The following is a 19,744-nucleotide window of genomic DNA, read 5'->3' on the forward strand; positions in this document are numbered from 1 at the left end:
CCATATACCAATGTGCCACAATTAGGAAGTTGATATCACCAACCATTCCCATTTTATTCAGGTGCATCCATATACATGGCCCACCCTGTATTTCCTCCCTTTGGTCAGCATTTTCATAATTTTGCAAAAGTCTTTAAAGGGGTTGTCCTATTACAGGAAATATTAGTCCGTGTGCACAACTTGGTATAAAAGACAAACTGCACTACACTCACTATCCTTGGGTTTACTGGTGAGTCTCTGCTGCCACTTGCCTTGGCTACAGTGCCTATATCACAACAACAGCGTGGCGGCCAAACAGTGAGGTTAGTGGTTCTGAATGGGGTATTCTGTCTACAATGGCAGCACTGCTGAGCTCAAGATTGGCTGCTGCTCTATGAATGTGAGATCGGTGTCGCAGTCAATGCTACACATTGGAATAAGTGGCAGAAACTTACCAGTGTTGATGGTGAGCAAAAAAAAATACAACAATTTGGGTCTTATTTACAGCACAGATTTGCACAATTTTTATTTGAGTTTTCAGCCAAAATGAAAGAAGTAGGATAATTTATACCTGCACCAAAACTTCATTGTGTGAACACAGCCTCCTGTTTAGAAGTTATTGATATTTCCCTCCCATTCTGCAAACTGGTATATTTTATCATGAGAATGCTTAAATAGTGCAGGATATGTTGACTGAATCGTAGCCGACCAGCACTTTCTCATCAGTAAATTATGTTGTGTAAAAAGTATGTAAAATTTGAAATGTATAAATACATTGTATATAACTGTGATTTTAATACTCGAGACCAGAAATATTAGCAACATTGAATGCCACAGATAATACCATTTGAGTATCTGGTTAATTAAATCCTAAGTAGCTTGGTTTCAGATGCATAGTACAAACAGAGCTAATTAATCCGACTGTGTGTAGGGTATAGTATTGCTGAAACCACAACAAAACTGAAAAGTGACCCATACATTGCTATGTTTGGTTACATTTTGCATCAAAATAAATGGAAGAATTTATAGAATATGACAGGTGATTGAAAGATTTAGTGTGAGTCACCGGATCTGTTTGGCTTGGGCAAATCTTTCCTCCTAAGGTGTCACCTTCAGCATTATTAAGGATATGCTTTCACGACCACAGTGAGATTAATACAGACCTCACACCTTCTTATGTCACTAACACAGCACCAGTCTGGATCTCATCACATAAACCACAATATTGGATACAAGAAAAATTACCTTTTAAATTAATATATACGTTTGGTGACATCCTTTAAAATGAGTCTTAAAAAGGAGGATGTGGTGGCATTTTTGGAAAACAATCCAGTATTTACTGAAAAATACTTCAAAAAGAAGCTCAAACCAGAGACAATAGCATATGCCTTTGGCCGAAAAGATATGACTGTTGATTTTGCTACTTTCCGGGAACTCGCTCAGGTAGAAGAAAGTGAAATTCTCTTTGAACTCATTAAAGACATGCAAGAAAGTATAAATATGGAAAAAGTTGTATTTAAGACTCTTAGGAGGATCAGTAGTCTTATTCATGCAGACCGGTGCAGTCTCTTCATGTACAGACAAAGAAATGGGACTCCTGAATTAGCCACAAGGCTTTTCAATATCCAGGAAAATAGTAAATTGGAGGATTGCCTTGTGCCACCCGACAGTGAAATTGTGTTTCCTTTGGATATTGGCATCGTAGGACATGTTGCACACACAAAAAAGACCATCAATGTCACAAACGTTTCGGAGGTAAGTGGAAAGCTATTCCTGATGACTAGATTCTATTATGTGAATAGATTTGTTCAAATAAAGTGTTAGAACTACAAAAAATGTATTAAAGTTGCTTTAACATATTCAGTAGCACCTTACAGACATTGTTATCATAACTGTCTCTAGTGGAACTCACAATCTAAATTCCCTATCAGTACTCGAAAGCCTTTTGTGTCCAGTTTTTGGTGTTTCTCGCCTATTTTTCAATTGTGCCATGTTCTTCTTTTGATCTGTCCCCTTTTTAATGTCTATTTTATATATTTACAAAAAAATTGAAGCATAGCGGGGCTGTTACGTTTCACAGGGGCGGACTGCAGCAGGTGGACCCTTATATCACTTATAGGGTAAAAGGCTAAAAAGATAAGAACAAATATACACAATAAGTGCATACACACCCGCGCAATGTAAAATGTTGCTTTTAAGTAATCACACTAGCGATATGACATTTACCTGCTCGATGAAGTATGTTGGATGATTTTGATAGTGGCACAATCAAATCAGGGATAATATAAATGTATTTACTAAAAGAAAAAAGTGAGGATATATATTAAATATAGATACTAAAATAATCTGTATAGGAACGCTACTATATTTACACACATTGATAGCGTTGTTCTGCAATCAAGAGCTGGATTGCTCGAATTCAGGGCGCTTGTTTTTGCAAAAAAATTTAATCTGATAGAAAAGAAAACTTCTATATACTCCTTAGTAAAAATTGCATACTTTTCCCGTTATATGGTTTAAGGGTTAATAGATACCTGTACTTAATATGTGATAATGCACATTTCACAGATCATGGGCTGCTTCATGTAAATCAATGGGTTAATGTGGAATACACAAAGCTTCAGACAGTGCTATAGCAATGACTCAGAAAACAGTCTGGCATGCGGCACAGCTGCTGACCGCTGTTTAGTGCTGGTACGCTGTGGCTAGATAAAGTGGTATGGAGTGCAGGAGTCTCAGTCAGCGCTGAGGAGGCAGTCAAGCAGACGGTGAAGTATATGAGATAAAGCTACTTAGCTGAAGGGTTGCTGCTTCTTCCTTGTTTCTTTCGGTAGCTGTGTATGAGAGTCTTCAGCGCGCGCTGTCCCGGCCGGTGACAGGCATGCGCGTATCTCAGAAATGAGCGCCGGGAGTTGAGAAGGACCTGCAGGAGGACCTTCGGTATCCGGGTAACTGAGTCACGTGATCACCAGTCACGTGATGCTTCTCTCTAGAGGTACGGAGCGTGGTGGGAGCCAATAACCTACACGTTTCGGAACTACTACAGATTCCTTCCCTGAGGAAGGAATCCGTAGTAATTCCGAAATGCGTAGGTACCCTGAGGAAGGAATCCGTAGTACAGGTCCTCTCATCCCTACTGCTAACAGACTCCCTTTACAGATTTGCTTTGAATTTATCTTGCTTTCCTTGGCTGCCTGCCATTCATTTTCTAGTAGCAGATTTTATTACTTTTCAACAGACTCTATTCAGTTCTTCGTAGTTTGGAAATGCTAGTGCTGACCCTTCAGATTCTATATTCTAAATGCCTTTTTTGTCACTAATGTGAGTTATGGGATGATTCAGGAGCGGACACAAACATAAGCGGACCTCTGTGCAACAACAATATATGGACTTTTTGTAGTCAAATAACCAATTATAATGCACAGTGGGACTATGTACAACTGTACAGGTTGCATCAATGGTATGTCCACCCCTGTCATCTACACTTGTTACTTATAGGAATACATTTTACAGTCTGATTGACCAATTTAGACTTCAAACGCTCCCATTAACACCTGTAGCTGAACATCTGGCCCGTAGCCCAATGTTGTGAAAATGCATTTGGAGCACCTGCTAGGGCCGTGGGATACTCGATACCGGGCTGGTTCTTAAAGGGATTTGCCACGGCAGCAGTGACCTGGTCCATGGCCCTGGGGGTCCAATAAAAGGGGATGAATGGAAGTGGGAACAAAGTCTATGGGGAAATGTAGTAGTGTTCGTGACGCCACTCGGCCAGGGATGGCTGACGCTGCTTAAAGGGGTCCTCTGGGGCTGATGCTATTGCAGCAGGGTTGGTATAGCTCCCCACAGGTACAGCTTAATCCCCAGGGCTCCCGGTGCAGTTAGAAAGGAATGATAGATGGTGGAGTGCAGGAAGTAATTGGAGGATGCAGGATTTGCAGTCTCTTTACCTTTTACTGGTGAAATTGCAGTCCAGGGCACAGATTACAGGTGGTCTTGGAAATCCGGGCAGCCTGGAAGTGATTCGGAATCCCCCTACCCTGGTGGGGTTGGAAGCCTTCCTTTCTGTGCTGAATTCTCTGTCCCTTGCTGCCTGAGGCTTCACGTAAGGTCCTCTCTCAATCTGTCCTTTTAGGTGGACACTACCTGCATGGCAGGCAGTTTGAGCCTTTTAACAGGTGTCCCTCTCTCGTGACAACTCTGGGCTCTAATCTGCTGCTGTGCCTTCAGGTGCCATTGGTGGCCAGGAGAGCTGCAATCTCCTGCCTTCCAGTTTCTGCTGCGGTGTCCAGTTGCTTGCGCTCAATCCGGGGAGGGAGCTCAATCGCAGCTCCATTCCCAGTTCTCCTTTCCTCACATGCTTCCTCAGACTAGCTGTGACTGACTAACTCCTCCTCCAGACCAGAACTTATAGGGAAGCCACCCTGAAACTGGGTCTAGAGCTCCCCCTTCTGGCCTGGAGTCAGGAATGTGTTGTATGCTACTGTTACCTGCTAAGGGGACTCCTTTTCATTTCCAGGCATGGCATCACCCTTCCTGGGAGGCAGGCAATACCACTGTGGCATCCGGATTCCTGCCTGGGGTACCACATTCCCCCCCCCTGTTAAATCCAGTACTCACGGACTGGGAAAACCATAAACAAAACATAGGTTAAGACATACAAATTTTTTTAAATGCATTGCAACAGGTAACAAACTTTTCTTCCCTTTATGGGAGGTTACTTTGCTTGAAAGTTGCATAACTATAAAAGTACAAAAAGTGCAAAACATAACATTTTAAACAAGTCTATGTAGCAGGTTGTGAGATCCCACACTGGGGTGTCCTTCTCACTAACTGTTCTTTTTCTAAGGTAGGTTCTCAGGCCTGCATCCTCCTGGACTGGAGGCCAGCTGGATCTTCTCCTTTGGAGACACTTGCATGGACTGGATGGTTTTGGTTAGTGCAGCCACACTTTTGGTCAGCACCTGGATCTGGAGACGTAGGTCTGCAGCAGTGCGGGTGTCAAAGATGTTTTTCAGCCCAGCCAAGATTTCTTTGACAATCCCTTTATCAGTGTCCTGCCAGGACTTGACTTTCCTCTGGGCCGCACCAGTTAACTGACCAATGAGGATGTTGACTTTTTGCTCTTCAGAAAGGGGGTACACTTTGAACAAGCTACATAGTCTCTCCTTGAAATCGTTCAGGGTGTGCGACTCCACCGGACTCTGCTGTACTATGGGGGCTGCGGCTGCATCCGCCACTGAATCTTGGGGCACAATGGGGGCTGCAGCTGCGTCCGCCGCTAACTCTCCACCTGAGCTGGACATGTTCCTCCCCCTTAGTTAACCTCAGCCAGGCCCGACATTCTGTTACCTTGTTTAGAGGCTGCTCTGCCAGCGGGCTGGAAGAACTCCTTCAAGGCTCCAAGTCGGGGCTTCCTGCTTTCCATCCACTCACAACAGAACACGCCAGAGCTTCACTTCACACTCTTTCTTCTGGGTACCGCCCACGACGGGACGCCCCTTCTGCTTCCCACATGCCGTGTGGCGCTGTAATGGCAGCAAATTAACAGTTCAACACAGTGTATGGCACACACAGGACCTAATTTGCTGGTTCAGTACATACTGTTCGTGATGCCAAAATGCAGCGCCTGCTAGGGCCGTGGGATACTCGGCACCGGGCCGGTTCTTAAAATGATATGTCACAGCAGCAGTGACCTGGTCTGTGGCCCTGGGCGTCCAATAAAAGGGGATGAATGGAAGTGGTAACAAAGTCTATGGAGAAATTTAGTAGTGTTTGTGACGCCACCTGTGGTACTAGGCCAGGGATGGCTGATGCTGCTTAAAGGGGTCCACTGGGGCTGATGCTATTGCAGCAGGGCTGGAATAGCTCCCCACAAGAAGAGCTTAGTCCCCAAGGCTCCCAGTGCAGTTGGGAAGGAATGATAGATGGTGGAGTGCAGGAAATAATTGGATTTTTCTTTGTTGTGCACTATGATCATATTAGGGGGTGCTTTTGGACCACTTTTTTAGGCAGACATAGATGGCATGTTGAGTGAAATGTCTTTCTATTAAATCTTTCCTTTCTTTAGTATTAGCTAAAATAAATCACAAAAAAACTGCACCAAACTGTGCTGTGTAAGGCTTAAAAGTCCCACGTATTTGCTATATGTAGTCAGATGCCACTTGTTGGAAATTTTGTGACAAGATATTGTACATTTTATAGTTATATTTCTTAGCAGAAGAAATGTCCCAAAGTTTTCTTTGTAACGCCCTGGCTTCCTGCAACATAATACTTGTTGGAAGTGCAGTGGTGTCATCATGAACCAATACAAGGCGTGAGACTGATTGACTTATACCTTTATCTGCTATTTATTACCAATCTGGGTAGAACAATGTAGCCGGTGTGGCCTTATTTATTTATTAATACTGTAAATTATATGTGTCTTTCACTTCTACATAGAGTACATTGTACAGCAAATTTGCAGATGAGCTTACAGAATACAAAACAAAGAATATACTTGCTACACCGATTATGAATGGAAAAGATGTGGTGGCGGTTATTATGGCAGTCAACAAAACCGATGGTCCATTCTTTACTAAAAATGATGAAGATGTAAGTATGTTTTCATTGAAATGCATTCTACTTTCTGTGCTTCACCCAGGAAGGGTGACACTAGTTACATTTGTAATATGTGATGTCCAGTGCTTTACCTGCCATATTGTCTGGTTATTCTAGTGTTAGGTGGCTAATACTTAGTCCTTATTTCCTTAGTACAGCTCGTCTTCAGCATTACTATCTGCTCCTCTTGGACTATCCAAATATTTACTGGTCCTGTCAGCCCCAGGGATTTCCCATCCAGTCTCGCAGTGCACCCGGGATCTGTTACCTTCCCTTCACGAGGTTCTATGTCCATCGTCCCCTGTATACCAGAGGATAATGCACTCTTTGTAGTACCTGACCAAACTTTGAGCTCTGGATGTTGCAAGAATATCCGCAAGGGATTCCAGTAAGGCTTTCCACTGCACTGAATGATAGATTTTTGCCCACTACAACTTGAACTTGACCTTGATTACAGTACTTCCCTAACTGCTCTGCTAAGAGGAAGTAGTCCCTTTATACTGGGGCTTGTCCCTTCCACTATGGGCTAGTCCCGAACCTTAACTTTGTCCCTATGTTTGGAGCTGACAGATATACGTTTACAAACACTATACATTGCTTTCGTATATACTAAACATATTACATTTAGACTGCTTAGCAAAGTCTATCTTATGGTCATTATCTTATGTCCTAAAACCTAACCTATGTATTATATCATTTATCTTATACTTTACACTTCCTGTATTCCTACTGCACCTTATGCCTATTATACTAACAATACTTCTTCCCCATGATACATTAACCAGGTTACACCTATAATGCTTATCACACTCTATACATTATTCGTTACAGAATATATCAAAAACACAATAGAACACAATAGTACAGTCCACCACTGTTACATATCAGTAAAAATCAGATGCTATACTGTGTCTCTGTATGGCATACAATTTCTTTATGTACACCCATAGACTTGAAAGGGTGAGTATCATCATTTATGGAAGAAACTAGTGCATGCTGCGATTTTTTTCCACACTTAGGTTTAGTCAAAGGATTTGGTCATTTGTACTGCCTCATAGAATAACATTGGGTCGAGTAATGTGAATGAGTCTTTTAACTGAATTATTGTGAGTGCATTAAAGGACTTCTTGGAAGAAAAATCCATTTACACCAATTAATTAAGCCAGAGTCAATTTGTTAGCAGAGTGGTCAAGAACACAGAGAACAGATACAGTATATATCTGCATTATGATCTGGGTTACACTGATTGGGAAGAGTCACTTATAATTAGGTATCCGAATGCACCTTCACAACTATTTTGTGCTGTGCCAATGCATTTAAAGTTAAAAATAAATCATTTTTAGGGCTAGTTCAAAAAGCAGTGTTTTATAGTACCAGCAAAGTGAATGAGATTTCTGAAATCTATATATGGAGTACGACAACCACATTCACATTCAATATGTTATGCTTTAGCAATGCCATACTGAGATCTTTGGCTGGCCAATAATGGACTAGTGGATAAAACTCTCTGTGTAACCTCAGTTTTAGAGCTTGCCCACATGAGCGTATAAATCACAAAAGTGCAATGAGAAAAACGGTGTTGCTCTTGGACCAGTGTTATTCAATGAGCCAGTGCAGATCTGCATATTATTTCTCAGCTGTATTTTGCATGAGAAAAAAAGTTTGTACCACGCTGTGACTTCACTCCAAAATCAATATACAAAAAAAGGTTGCACTCTATCGTGCCAAAACACGTCAAATATGAAAAACATGAAATATGAATTGTAAAATTGCTTTTTGAACATTAGGAAAATTTTTTTTAAGACGCTTAGCACAGAATTTGGCCAAATAGTGTGAGCCCATCAACCATCGTCAAGGTGGTCTCATTAAAAAACTGATGGGTACCTGACCTCCCTGTCCAAATGTGAACACTTACTGAAGGCTAATGTCTGCATGCTTGGGTGAATATGGACACCTCTCTCAGCAAAGCCTACATATGGGTTGGCAGGAACCAAGTGTGAATAGATGTAATTAAAAACCAGATGGTGAGGGGAGGAGTGCTCAGTCAATAAGCTAACATAGAAATGACAGAAGAAAGAGACTGGCACATCCAAACTAGTGTGAATAGGTGCATACCAGGAGCAGCTACCTCCATATACAATATACAAAAAAAGGTTGCACTTTATCGTGCCAAAACACGTCAAATATGAAATACATGAAATATGAATTGCAAAATTGCTTTTTGAACATTAGGAAAACATTTTTCTGAGACGCTTAGCACAGAATTTGGCCAAATAGTGTGAGCCCATCAACCATCGTCAAGGTGGTCTCATTAAAAAACTGATGGGTACCTGACCTCCCTGTCCAAATGTGAACACTTACCGAAGGCTAATGTCTGCATGCTTGGGTGAATATGGACACCTCTCTCAGCAAAACCTACATATGGGTTGGCCGGAACCAAGTGTGAATAGATGTAATTAAAAACCAGATGGTGAGGGGAGGAGTGCTCAGTCAATAAGCTAACATAGAAATGACAGAAAAAAGAAAGAGACTGGCACATCCAAACTGGTGAGAATAGGTGCATCCCAGGAGCAGCTACCTCCATATACAATATACAAAAAAAGGTTGCACTCTATCGTGCCAAAACACGTCAAATATGAAATACATGAAATATGAATTGCAAAATTGCTTTTTGAACATTAGGAAAAAATTTTTTTGAGACACTTAGCACAGAATTTGGCCAAATAGTGTGAGCCCATCAACCATCGTCAAGGTGATCTCATTAAAAAACTGATGGGTACCTGACCTCCCTGACCAAATGTGAACACTTACCGAAAGCTAATGTCTGCATGCTTGGGTGAATATGAACACCTCTCTCAGCAAAGCCTACATATGGGTTGGTCGGAACCAAGTGTGAATAGATGTAATTAAAAACCAGATGGTGAGGGGAGGAGTGCTCAGTCAATAAGCTAACATAGAAATGACAGAAAAAAGAGACTGGCACATCCAACATTGAACATTAGGAAAAAATTTTTTGAGACGCTTAGCACAGAATTTGGCCAAATAGTGTGAGCCCATCAACCATTGTCAAGGTGGTCTCATTAAAAAACTGATGGGTACCTGACCTCCCTGTCCAAATGTGAACACTTAAGGTACCTTCACATTAAGCGATGCTGCAGCGATATAGGCAACGATGCCGATCACTGCAGCGTCGCTGTTTCGTCGTTGTGTGGTTGCTGGAGAGCTGTCACACAGACAGCTCTCCAGCGACCAACGATGCCGAAGTCCCCTGGTAACCAGGGTAAACATCGGGTTACTAAGCACAGGGCCGCACTTAGTAACCCGATGTTTACCCTGGTTACCATTGTAAATGTAAAAAAAAAACAGTACATACTTACATTCCGGTGTCTGTCCCCCGGCCTCAGCTTTCCTGCACTGTCTCAGCGCCGGCCGGCCGTAAAGCACAGCGGTGACATCACCGCTGTGCTTTACGGCGGACCGGCGCTCACAGTCAGTGCAGGAAGCTGACGGCGAGGGGACAGACACCGGAATGTAAGTATGTAGTGTTTGTTTTTTTTTACATTTACAATGGTAACCAGGGTAAACATCGGTTTACTAAGCGCGGCCCTGCGCTTAGTAACCCGAAGTTTACCCTGGTTACCAGTGAAGACATCGCTGAATCGGCATCACACACGTCGATTCAGCGATGTCTGCGGGAGATCCAGCGACAAAATAAAGTTCTGGCCTTTCTGCTCCGACCAACGATGTCACAGCAGGATCCAGATCGCTGCTGCGTGTCAAACACAACGATATCACTATCCAGGACGCTGCAACGTCATGGATCGCTAGCGATATCGTTGTTAAGTCGCTCAGTGTGAAGGTACCTTTACCGAAGGCTAATGTCTGCATGCTTGGGTGAATATAGACACCTCTCTCAGTAAAGCCTACATATGGGTTGGCCGGAACCAAGTGTGAATAGATGTAATTAAAAACCAGATGGTGAGGGGAGGAATTCTCAGTCAATAAGCTAACATAGAAATGACAGAAAAAAGAGTGACACATCCAAACTAGTGTGAATAGGTGCATACATTCCTAATGTTCAAAAAGCAATTTTGCAATTCATATTTCATGTATTTCATATTTGACGTGTTTTGGCATGATAGAGTGCAACCTTTTTTTGTATATTGTATAAGGAGGTAGCTGCTCCTGGTATGCACCTATTCACACTAGTTTGGATGTGCCAGTCTCTTTTTTCTGTCATTTCACTCCAAAATCAGACAGTGCGAAAAAAAGATCTGATGCCATAAGGACCATCAGTACAGCATCCGATTTTTACAGATACATTGAAATTTTTTAGTCCCATTCCCCAGATAACTGGAAAAATCAGTTGATGGTGGTGGGTATGTTCTGCCTGCACCTGTGTGAAGTGTTCCCATTGTGTCAGGCCACAAGGAACTAAGGGCTCCTTCTCACTTGCGAGAAATACGCCCGAGTCTCACAGATTAAAACCTTGCTCTGGCGCCGGCACTCCAGAGCGGAGCGTGCAGCTCCATGTATTGCTGTGCGGCTGCACGCCCTGCTCTGGAGTGCCGGCGCCAGAGCAGGGTTTTAATATGCGAGACTAGGGCGTATTTCTCGCAAGTGAGAAGAAGCCCTAAAAGATATTGGGCTGCCCAGAGCTGTGATATTGATGAGGCAGAGGCCACTCTCAGACATCAGATGGAATGTGTATAGGACTCAGGAATGCGTTCACTGATGAGCAGAGCACTGAATACTTCCTTATTCTGATCTTTATTATCTTGGTGTCTGCGTATTCATAGTAACGTAGAGACAGAGATGACAATGAGTATAAAAGATATACCATCAATTGCCCTGAAAAGACACGAATAACACTCAGAGGTCTCCTAGGACTTTATTCAACCCCTTTCAAACACAGCCTTAGTACTCTCAAAGTGACCTCAACAGATATGGCTATGTGTAAATGGATGGTAACCGTTCTTCACTGTTGTTCAGCCACACACATTATCTGTACAGTTTCTACATTGATTTATGTCTCTATCTCCCTATCTCTAGAACTAAGCTATTATCTGTGATGGCCTCTCACTATCCAGATTCATCACAAAATGGCTGCTGCATTCCCTGATTCTGCTTTTATACAGGCTTTGATAGTCCTTGCTGATTGCCTGTGCTATACCTTGTGATGTTACAGCTGCTAAGAATTATGGGGAAAACTTGCCTGGCTGTACCCGAGATCATGTGAGCCTTCTACAGCTTAAGCAATCTTCTGCATTTTCATGACGAGAGAATCTCAGATTGTTTGAATTCATGGGGTCCAGCAAATTTTCAAAATTTGATACAAATTACAATTGCATGAAATAGATTTGGTCATTTCTACTAGCTACTAGAGTTGAGCGACCTTGACCTTTTTAGAGTCGAGCCGGGTTTCGCGAAACCCGACTATCTCTAAAGTCGGGTCGAGTGAAATCGGCCGATTATGACGTAAAGTCGGGATCGACCGAAACACGAAACCCAATGCAAGTCAATGGGGCAGCATAGTCGGCAGTGAGTGGGGGCCAGGAAAACACCTAGAGTGCCCATTTTAATGTCAAAACCATCCATTCTTCTTAATGAAGCTTGTCAAGCGTAATTTACCTTATAATAATTGGAAGGCATTTGAAATTGGGGGTCATTTGGCTAAAGTTGTGGTGGGTAGGGCTGGTTCAAGTAATTAGTGGGCCCAGGAAATCTGGACCACGTCACGGCAGTGGAGCAGGGAGAGGTAAGTATTTCAACTTTGCAAGTGCTGTGAACCTGAGCAAGCAGGGGGGGCCCACTCGTTGGCATTGGCACTGGCACAGGGCCCCTCAAAGTACAGCGGTGTGTTTGCACGGCGGGGGCGCCTCCCACCGGCAGCAACACTTTTGCGTACTATGAGAGGCCCTGTGCCAGTGACGTCGCCAACTAGTATTCCTCCCCCCACCTGATGAAGGAACCTGCACTTTCATCTGCACCTTCCTCTTTGTCCCCGTGTAAGGTGGTATGGTATGCGGGAAGAGCAACCTGACTTTCAGCAGGGTCACAATGTTGTTGTGTAGCGTGCACGGGGAATGTTGCATTATGGGTCAATGTACCAGCAGACTCATCTATCACTGGCTGGGCAATGGGCAGGATGAGGAGGAAACACAGATATAGGCCCAAAGAATAAAGTGGGCTAAATGCAGTTCAAAATTGGTAACACAGGACTAATCAGGGGGCATTGCAGTGGAGGACAACTGGAATGAGAGGCTGACACAGAGAGTAGGCCCAAATCAGTAAGTAGTCGAAATGCAGTTCAAAATTGGCAACAGTAGTAAACAGGCGGCACAGCTTTGTTCAGTGGAGGAGAACAGCAAGGAGTGGCAGACACCGATAGTAGGCCCCAACCCAACTAGTAGGCCAAATGCAGTCTAACATTAACAACTACTTAACGAGCGCCTGAAAACGGAATTTCAGGACAGGAAACCAGGAGAACAGCCAGGAGCGGCAGACACCGATAGTAGGCCCCAAACCAACTAGTACGCCAAATGCAGTTGTTCCGTTTAACCACAATTTAATGAGAGCCTGAAGATAGAAGTTCAGGAAAGGCAACCTGGAGAACACCTTGGAGTGGAACACACCATCTCTCTACACCCCATACCCAATTTGTAGGCCTAATGCAGCGTAGTTTCCAACAACTACTAAACGAGAGCCGGAAGATCAAAGCAATGGAGAGGTAACCTGGGGAACACCTTGGAGTGTAACACACCATCTCTCTACACCCCATACCCAATTTGTAGGCCTAATGCAGCGTAGTTTCCAACAACTACTAAACGAGAGCCGGAAGATCGAAGCAATGGAGAGGAAACCTGGGGAACACCTTGGAGTGTAACACACCATCTCTCTACACCCCATACCCAATTTGTAGGCCTAATGCAGCGTAGTTTCCAACAACTACTAAACGAGAGCCGGAAGATCGAAGCAATGGAGAGGAAACCTGGGGAACACCTTGGAGTGTAACACACCATCTCTCTACACCCCATACCCAATTTGTAGGCCTAATGCAGCGTAGTTTCCAACAACTACTAAACGAGAGCCGGAAGATCGAAGCAATGGAGAGGAAACCTGGGGAACACCTTTTGAGTGTAACACACCATCTCTCTACACCCCATACCCAATTTGTAGGCCTAATGCAGCGTAGTTTCCAACAACTACTAAACGAGAGCATGATGATCGAAGCATTGGCGAGGAAACCTGGGGAACACCTTGGAGTGGAACACACCATCTCTCTACAGTGGAACACACCATCTCTCTACACCCCATACCCAATTTGTAGGCCTAATGCAGCGTAGTTTCCAACAACTACTAAACGAGAGCCGGAAGATCAAAGCAATGGAGAGGAAACCTGGGGAACACCTTAGAGTGTAACACACCATCTCTCTACACCCCATACCCAATTTGTAGGCCTAATGCAGCGTAGTTTCCAACAACTACTAAACGAGAGCCGGAAGATCGAAGCAATGGAGAGGAAACCTGGGGAACACCTTGGAGTGTAACACACCATCTCTCTACACCCCATACCCAATTTGTAGGCCTAATGCAGCGTAGTTTCCAACAACTACTAAACGAGAGCATGAAGATCGAAGCAATGGAGAGGAAACCTGGGGAACACCTTGGAGTGGAACACACCATCTCTCTACACCCCATACCCAATTTGTAGGCCTAATGCAGCGTAGTTTCCAACAACTACTAAACGAGAGCATGATGATCGAAGCATTGGCGAGGAAACCTGGGGAACACCTTGGAGTGGAACACACCATCTCTCTACAGTGGAACACACCATCTCTCTACACCCCATACCCAATTTGTAGGCCTAATGCAGCGTAGTTTCCAACAACTACTAAACGAGAGCCGGAAGATCGAAGCTCAGGAAAGGCAACCTGGTGAAAACCTTGGAGTGTAACACAACCTGTCTCTACACCCCATACACAATTAGTAGGCCTAATGCAGCGTAGTTTCCAACAGCTACTAAACGAGAGCCGGAAGATCGAAGCTCAGGAAAGGCAACCTGGGGAACACCTTGGAGTGTAACAAACCCTCTCTCTACACCACGGAAGGGCTGATTCTTAGGAAGGAAGGCTGTCGGAAAGAAGCAGGGCGCGTCCGAGGGTGATTATATTCTTATTAGGTATATACTCACCCTCGGACGCGCCCTGCTTCTTTATTTGTAATGAATGTTTATTTGCAATGTGGTTTTGACTTACTCTATTTTTTTGGTAAATAATGATTTTATTATTTTCATTGTTTTGCATCTTCTTGGCAATAATATAAAGAAGACGCGACAGGACAACACTCGGTGGATGCCATATCTGTGTTTAAAATTGAAAAAACCTTTCAGTTAACTACTTGCAGGAGAAAGTTATTGTAGCTGGTGGCCATTTTTAGTACTGTACCAGATTTTTGTTGTATGTGTTTGTTTTTAATGTTAAAATGTCTGCATTTGATATCTCTCCAGTATTTTCTTTTTTATAAGCAACATACTTATTTTTATATTTTCTGATGTTGGTTCCAGGGGTACACGGGCAGCAGTGGTGTGGTCAGTGGAGGCCTAGTGGAAGGAGTGACCGCAGACAGGCATCGAAGGCCTAAAATAATAACACATGGCTGTAGGCAATTTTAAATTGGTTCCAGGGGTACACGGGCAGCAGTGGTGTGGTCAGTGGAGGCCTAGTGGAAGGAGTGACCGCAGACAGGCATCGAAGGCCTAAAATAATAACACATGGCTGTAGGCAATTTTAAATTGGTTCCAGGGGTACACGGGCAGCAGTGGTGTGGTCAGTGGAGGCCTAGTGGAAGGAGTCACCGCAGACAGGCATCGAAGGCCTAAAATAATAACACATGGCTGTATGCAATTTTAAATTGGTTCCAGGGGTACACGGGCAGCAGTGGTGTGGTCAGTGGAGGCCTACTGGAAGGAGTCACCGCAGACAGGCATCGAAGGCCTAAAATAATAACACATGGCTGTAGGCAATTTTAAATTGGTTACAGGGGTACATGGGCAGCAGTGGTGTGGTCAGTGGAGGCCTAGTGGAAGGAGTCACCGCAGACAGGCATCGAAGGCCTAAAATAATAACACATGGCTGTAGGCAATTTTAAATTGGTTACAGGGGTACACGGGCAGCAGTGGTGTGGTCAGTGGAGGCCTAGTGGAAGGAGTGACCGCAGACAGGCATCGAAGGCCTAAAATAATAACACATGGCTGTAGGCAATTTTAAATTGGTTCCAGGGGTACACGGGCAGCAGTGGTGTGGTCAGTGGAGGCCTAGTGGAAGGAGTGACCGCAGACAGGCATCGAAGGCCTAAAATAATAACACATGGCTGTAGGCAATTTTAAATTGGTTCCAGGGGTACACGGGCAGCAGTGGTGTGGTCAGTGGAGGCCTAGTGGAAGGAGTCACCGCAGACAGGCATCGAAGGCCTAAAATAATAACACATGGCTGTAGGCAATTTTAAATTGGTTACAGGGGTACACGGGCAGCAGTGGTGTGGTCAGTGGAGGCCTAGTGGAAGGAGTGACCGCAGACAGGCATCGAAGGCCTAAAATAATAACACATGGCTGTAGGCAATTTTAAATTGGTTACAGGGGTACACGGGCAGCAGTGGTGTGGTCAGTGGAGGCCTAGTGGAAGGAGTGACCACAGACAGGCATCGAAGGCCTAACATAACAAAAATGTCAATACAATGGTATTGTCAGTGGCAGGCATTGAAGGATGTCAGCGCATAGACTAAACATTGGTGGAGCTGTGAGATAATTTTGCAAGTGGTAGAGCACTGTTTGCGCTGGGGTGGGGGGAAACTGTCTTGTGGCCGGCGGTACAGGCCCAGGGCCCCTCATATTACAACGGTGTGTCTGACGTTGGGTGCGCACCACCACCGCCAGAGACACTTTATTGTACTAGGAGGGACCCAGTGGCAGTGCCGTCGACCAAAAGCGGGCTCACCCACCTCTTCAGACAAACTGCACTCTCACGGGTGCTGTCGCCAAGTGTCGATACCACGGCCCCGTGTGGGGAGTTTGGCCATTTAGTGAGGTGTAAACATGTCGTATGCTGGACAATCAGGTGCAGAAAATTACGAGATTGGAAAAGGCATTCAGAATAGTCCACAGGCAAGACCTTTTCATAGGAAAGCTAGGTGTCAGCCGGGCAAGGTGGGGCAAAAGATTTCGAAATCCAGTTGTGGTTCATTTTAATGAAGGTTAGATCATCTACATTTTGGGTAGCCAGACGAGTCCTTTTTTCTGTTAGTATTGAACCTGCAGCACTGAATACTCTTTCTGATAGGACACTAGCTGCCGGGCAAGCAAGCTCCTGCAATGCATATTCTGCCAATTCTGACCAGGTGTCTAATTTTGATGCCCAGTAATCAAATGGGAATGACGGTTGAGGGAGAACATCGATAAGGGATGAAAAATAGTTTGTAACCATACTGGACAAATGTTGTCTCCTGTCACTTTGAATTGATGCTGCAGTACCTGTCCTGTCTGCAGTCATAGCAAAATCACTCCACAACCTGGTCAGAAAACCCCTCTGGCCAACGCCACTTCTGATTTCTGCCCCTCTAACTCCTCTGGTCTGCTGGCCCCTGCAGCTCGTGTGAGAACGATCACGGGCGCTGTGTGCAGGGAATGCCAGAAGCAAACGGTCAACAAGAGTTGATTGTTTGGTTGCTAATATTAGTTTCAAGTTCTCATGTGGCATTATATTTTGCAATTTGCCTTTATAGCGAGGATCAAGGAGGCAGGCCAACCAGTAATCGTCATCATTCATCATTTTAGTTATGCGTGTGTCCCTTTTGAGGATACGTAAGGCATAATCCGCCATGTGGGCCAAAGTTCCAGTTCTCAAATCTGCGGTTGTGCTTGGTTGAGGGGCAGTTTCAGGCAAATCCACGTCACTTGTGTCCCTCAAAAAACCAGAACCCGGCCTTGCCGCGCCACCAATTTCCAGTGGCCCCGGAAAAGCTTCCTCATTAAAAATATAATCATCCCCATCATCCTCCTCGTCCTCCTCCTCCTCTTCGCCCGCTACCTCGTCCTGTACACTGCCCTGGCCAGACAATGGCTGACTGTCATCAAGGCTTTCCTCTTCCTCAGCTGCAGACGCCTGATCCTTTATGTGCGTCAAACTTTGCATCAGCAGACGCATTAGGGGGATGCTCATGCTTATTATGGCGTTGTCTGCACTAACCAGCCGTGTGCATTCCTCAAAACACTGAAGGACTTGACACATGTCTTGAATCTTCGACCACTGCACACCTGACAACTCCATGTCTGCCATCCTACTGCCTGCCCGTGTATGTGTATCCTCCCACAAAAACATAACAGCCCGCCTCTGTTCACACAGTCTCTGAAGCATGTGCAGTGTTGAGTTCCACCTTGTTGCAACGTCTATGATTAGGCGATGCTGGGGAAGGTTCAAAGAACGCTGATAGGTCTGCATACGGCTGGAGTGTACGGGCGAACGGCGGATATGTGAGCAAAGTCCACGCACTTTGAGGAGCAGGTCGGATAACCCCGGATAACTTTTCAGGAAGCACTGCACCACCAGGTTTAAGGTGTGAGCCAGGCAAGGAATGTGTTTCAGTTGGGAAAGGGAGATGGCAGCCATGAAATTCCTTCCGTTATCACTCACTACCTTGCCTGCCTCAAGATCTACAGTGCCCAGCCACGACTGCGTTTCTTTCTGCAAGAACTCGGACAGAACTTCCGCGGTGTGTCTGTTGTCGCCCAAACACTTCATAGCCAATACAGCCTGCTGACGTTTGCCAGTAGCTGCCCCATAATGGGAGACCTGGTGTGCAACAGTGGCAGCTGCGGATGGAGTGGTTGTGCGACTGCGGTCTGTGGACGAGCTCTCGCTTCTGCAGGAGGACGAAGAGGAGGAGGAGGGGGTGCGAACGGCTACAGCCAATTGTTTCCTAGACCGTGGGCTAGGCAGAACTGTCCCAAATTTGCTGTCCCCTGTGGACCCTGCATCCACCACATTTACCCAGTGTGCCGTGATGGACACGTAACGTCCCTGGCCATGCCTACTGGTCCATGCATCTGTTGTCAGGTGCACCTTTGTGCTCACAGATTGCCTGAGTGCATGGACGATGCGCTCTTTAACATGCTGGTGGAGGGCTGGGATGGCTTTTCTGGAAAAAAGTGTCGACTGGGTAGCTCGTAGCGTGGTACAGCGTAGTCCATCAGGGCTTTGAAAGCTTCGCTTTCAACTAACCGGTAGGGCATCATCTCTAACGAGATTAGTCTAGCTATGTGTGCGTTCAAACCCTGTGTACGCGGATGCGAGGCTAAGTACTTCCTTTTTCTAACCATAGTCTCATGTAGGGTGAGCTGGACTGGAGAGCTGGAGATCGTGGAACTAGCGGGGGTGCCGGTGGACATGGCAGACTGAGAGACGGTGGGGGATGGTATTGTTGCCACCGGTGCCCTAGATGCAGTGTTTCCTACTACGAAACTGGTGATTCCCTGACCCTGACTGCTTTGGCCTGGCAAAGAAACCTGCACAGATACTGCAGGTGGTGCGGAAAATGGTGGCCCTACACTGCCGGAAGGGATGTTGCGTTGCTGACTAGCTTCATTGGCCGAGGGTGCTACAACCTTAAGGGACGTTTGGTAGTTAGTCCAGGCTTGCAAATGCATGGTGGTTAAATGTCTATGCATGCAACTTGTATTGAGACTTTTCAGATTCTGTCCTCTGCTTAAGGTAGTTGAACATTTTTGACAGATGACTTTGCGCTGATCAATTGGATGTTGTTTAAAAAAATGCCAGACTGCACTCTTTCTAGCATCGGATACCTTTTCAGGCATTGCAGACTGAGCTTTAACCGGATGGCCACGCTGTCCTCCAACAGGTTTTGGCTTTGCCACGCGTTTTGGGCAAGATACGGGCCCGGCAGATGGAACCTGTTGCGATGTTGATGCCTGCTGCGGCCCCTCCTCCTCCGCTTCAGAACTGCTGCCGCCTGCATCCTGTTCCCCCAATGGCTGCCAATCGGGGTCAAGAACTGGGTCATCTATTACCTCTTCTTGTAGCTCGTGTGCAACTTCGTCTGTGTCACCGTGTCGGTCGGTGGTATAGCGTTCGTGATGGGGCAACATAGTCTC

At 45.2% G+C, this 19,744-nt stretch overlaps 1 protein-coding gene across 1 annotated transcript in view; it reads left to right on the forward strand.

The window, feature by feature from the left end:
- Positions 1-1,247: 1,247 nt before the first annotated feature.
- Positions 1,248-19,744, forward strand: part of PDE6B (phosphodiesterase 6B) — a 127,750-nt gene continuing 109,253 nt past the window's right edge. Inside the window, exons 1-2 of the mRNA XM_069745708.1 lie at positions 1,248-1,734; positions 6,421-6,573. Of these exons, the coding sequence (XP_069601809.1) occupies positions 1,264-1,734; positions 6,421-6,573 (624 nt within the window). The 5' untranslated portion in view covers positions 1,248-1,263. The remainder of the gene's footprint in view (positions 1,735-6,420; positions 6,574-19,744) is intronic.

Source organism: Ranitomeya imitator, chromosome 1, assembly GCF_032444005.1.
Source record: "Ranitomeya imitator isolate aRanImi1 chromosome 1, aRanImi1.pri, whole genome shotgun sequence".
In the NCBI taxonomy this organism is placed as follows: Eukaryota; Metazoa; Chordata; class Amphibia; order Anura; family Dendrobatidae; genus Ranitomeya; species Ranitomeya imitator.